Raw genomic sequence first — 3,932 nt, forward strand, 5'->3', positions numbered from 1 at the left:
CACGATAATCATGCGACTGCCGACGCCCTAAACATGGCATTGTATTACTTGGGAGATCATCATACAGTTGTGCTATCATTGTGTACAGAGACGGATTCAAACCGGCATGTGGCAGTTTTAACATGCTAGGTGGACTTTCTTGCATATGAGTTTCTATTGTACTGTATACACATTATATTCTTCAACGATCAAGAGAATACATGCATCCTGACCCGTGGCCCCCAGCAGGCAGCTGAATAATAAAACTAGATTAAGTTAAGGTCAGATTATGGTTACGGCCCTGGTTGTGTGCGGTCGGCTGCTGACAACAGCACTACGACATGGGAGATCACAGATCAGTAGGTGTCCCTAGCCAGACAAGGGAAACCCTCCAAAAGCTTCAGTTTAGCAGCGAGACAAGCGTAGTAGAGATGGGCGCGGCGACATCGATCATCTCTACTGCTGGCTGCTCGACACACAGCTGCCCAAGATTGGTAGGGCGTTTTTATTTGGCTCCCTCCCCGTAACTGCCAGCAGTCGTGGTTCACAAGCTGTGCTTGCAATAACTTGGCAACAGTTAGTTGGTGTCTCACCGTTAGGAGGGTTACCGGTACGGCGCCACGTACAGCGTCTTCTTCAATTCTTGAGACACTTCAGAGCTAGTCACACAGTTCATGGCGAGAGCTGCATGACTTTTTCTGTCGGCGAGAGGTTCGGGGCCCTGTTTAGTTCACCTGTAAACGTAAAAAGGTGTAAACATAAAATAGAGGGTGTAGAGGGTGTAAATGTTTAGAGGTTTTTGCGTTTACGGCTCCCACCCCGTAAACGTAAAAAAGCCGTAAACGCAAAATTTTCAAAGGAATCTTGCCAATTTGAAATACTAATTGAAGTCTATTTACAAAACTTTTTGCATGGATGGGCTGTAAATCGCGAGACGAATCTAATGAGCCTACTTAATCCATGCTGCAACAGTGATGCTACAGTAACCATCCACTAATTATTGCTTAATCATGGATTAATTAGTATCATTAGATTCGTCTCGCGATTTACAACCCATCTGTGAAAAAGTTTTGTAAATAGACTTTATTTAGTACTTCAAATTGGCAAGATTCCGTCGCAAATTATTTTTGCGTTTACAGGGTCCAAATGCAAAAAAAAAAATGCGCCGGTCCGTTTAGATGCGTAAAGACAAAAACGCCGTTTTTGCAAAAAAATTTTGCCTTTGCAGCATGATCTAAACAGGCCCTCGATCTCGTGTTGGCATTTTATTTTGATTTGAGAAGTTCCCAAATCAAAACCCAGACGTCACACTCCAATCCCATGTCGATTGGACGGTTCAGAGAGGAGTTGATCACACGCTATCTTCTTATCTCTGTCAACCAAACACATCACCTTTATTTTTATTTTAAAAAAACATTTGGACGTGAGATCTTTATTACCATTTTCTGAAAATGATTAAGTATTGCATCTACACTAGAAAAATACGCCGGCCAGAATTTGAGAGGCGCAGTGGGGGCACAATCATATCCACATGCATGCTCATATGCCAAGGAATATTGTTGTTCAGATAGAATCAGCACCATCATCTATCTCCCCTCTGTGCTTGCAGCGGCAGCCAGTCTGCACTTGTGCAGGGCACAAACAAATCCCCATTTGCTCAAGCACAGTAAACAACAGCTGCACTGGTCACCACTGCTGCTAAACTTTACATATCACCAAGCATTAGCCTTACAAAAACCGGTTATTGGTAGCTAGCCATCTTTTTACATGTAATTTACCAGCCTCCATTACATACAGACACATCATGCCACTCTCCATCCACCCATTTTTCACCAACAAAGTAAAACGAAAGAAAAAAGGTAAAAAAAATAAGTTACTACAAGAGTCATTAGAGAGAGCCCCAAGTAGGGTGAATAGCAAACAGGCTCAATGCACCTTCTTGGAGAAGAACCCCTTGATGCCGAACAGCCCTCCGCCGCCGGGGCCGCGGGCGGCGCCGACGTCCGCCCGCCGGCAGCTCACCTGGTGCCGGTACCCGATGCACGAGTTCACGCTCAAGTTCAGGCCCCGGACGCCGCCGCTCAGGCCGGGCTTCCGTCCGGCGGCGGCGGCGGTGGCGCTGCCGGGTTTCTCCTTGTGCGTCTGCGGCGCGGGCGCCCGCCTGTCGACGAACGGCAGCTCCGAGGCGGAGGGCGCGGGCGCGGGCTTGGCCGCGGGGCGCCGGATCTGCCAGACGGGGCTGGACCGGCCCACCGGCACGCCGGCGCGGCCGGGGCTCGCCGCCCACCGCCGGGGAGGGGCGCCCGCGGCCTCGCCGCGGGAGTTGCTGCGCGAGCACGGCGCGCTGCTGACCTTCCGCGCGGCCGGCCGCGGCTTCGACGACCCGGACCCGCCGCCGCCGGCCGAGCGGCTCCGGGAGAAGGGCCAGATGTTGATGTTCAGCTCCGAGCCCGCGCCCGCGCCTCCCCCGCCGCCGTGCGCAGCCTGCTTCCGGCTGCCGGCGCCGTCCTTGCGCTTCTCCTTCTCTTTCTCCTTCTCCTTCTCCTCCGCGGTTTTCTTCGAAAAGATGTCCGTCCACCGCTTGGACCCTCCGGTGGAGGCGGTGGCGGGCGGTGCCGGCGAAGTAATGGAGGCCGTAGGCGGAGCGACGGTCGCGAGAATGGACGCCTCTGCTAGCTCGGTCTCCGGCTCCGGCTCCGGAGCCGGCACGCCTTGGTTGCTGCTCCTCCCCGAGTGGGACGACGCCGGCTTCGGGGGCAGGACGGGGAGCGGGAGGAGGACGCCGCCGGCGAAGAGCTCGTCGGCGCAGGACGGCGAGGCGGCGGGGTTGGGGTGGAGCGGCCAGAACTCGAACTCCGGGGAGGAGGACGCGCTGCTCCTCCTCGCCTCGGCGGCGTCCATGGCTGGCTCCCGAGCACGAGCTCTCCCAGCTCCGGTTGCTCCGCGGGCTTCGTGGGAGACGGTGGAGCCGTGGAGGCAAGGAGGTAGAGGAAGGTGTGGAGGTGGCGAGCAGCGCGGCTTTGTATGGTTGGCGAGGCGAGGCAGGAGGAGGCCATTAAGAGGGGGAGCACATGGGGAGGTGGGCCCCGTGCACGCCCTCCCAATTCTGCCACGATCATAACTAGAGGGTGGGGGTGGGGCCCTCCGGCGGTGGTGGGGCAGGCGTGGCGGTGGCCGGTGGAGCCCGAGGGCATTTTGGGAAAGCATATGCTAACAGTAGGTTTTCTTCTCAGCAATTTTTTCTTCTTATTACCATTGTTTTTGACCTTCGCAATTGATGTTTATATTTTGTCAAATCGTTTGAAGTTAAAAGGCATCAGTTTGCTGCTCAGATGTGGACGTAGTATCGTGTATTCAAATTGCTCAGACATTTTTTTTACAAACTTGTGAACCCTGTCCTCTTTCACGATGCCAAAACTTTGCAGTTTCATATATACGTTGTTGTACAAACCATGACACTGATCAACTGGGCATCGTTTTGCAAGCAAAAATGCATGGTTTGGTTTATCTTTCTTCAAAACTCTGACTTATGGGCGTTCAACTCAAGCCCGTGCGCGTCACTCCAAACAAAGAAGATTGGACCTTTATTAACCTTTTTCTTTAGGGCTAGGGTGAACCAGCTATAGGCTAGGGTTGAAACACTACCTGGATCTCCTATCAACGCAATTTCATTCTTTCACTTGTTCGTCATATGATCTGATGTTTCCTTTTGGTTTTTTTGTGCGTGTCTATTTCTAAATACTTATTTACAAGCCAAATTAAAGCATATTACATTCTTATCAAAAAGATTATGTATACTAGTCGTCGATCTTTCACTTATGTTTGTGATGGCAAAATGGAGATGGTTTATACGACCCCTGCGAAGAAACAATGTATTATAATGATGTCAAGTTTCAACTATCCCCATTTCTTCTTGTGGACCTCCGTTAGAGAAACAAAAGGTTGGTCAGCCT

The 3,932-nt window shown here is 51.7% G+C and overlaps 1 protein-coding gene across 1 annotated transcript; it reads right to left on the bottom strand.

The window, feature by feature from the left end:
* Positions 1 to 1,905: 1,905 nt before the first annotated feature.
* Positions 1,906 to 2,880, bottom strand: LOC112903718 (translation initiation factor IF-2-like). The gene has a single exon (XM_025972942.1). It carries the CDS (start codon positions 2,878 to 2,880, stop codon positions 1,906 to 1,908), a length of 975 nt encoding a protein of 324 aa, XP_025828727.1.
* Positions 2,881 to 3,932: the final 1,052 nt, after the last annotated feature.

The sequence above is a fragment of the Panicum hallii genome, chromosome 8 (assembly GCF_002211085.1).
Source record: "Panicum hallii strain FIL2 chromosome 8, PHallii_v3.1, whole genome shotgun sequence".
Classification (NCBI taxonomy): Eukaryota; Viridiplantae; Streptophyta; class Magnoliopsida; order Poales; family Poaceae; genus Panicum; species Panicum hallii.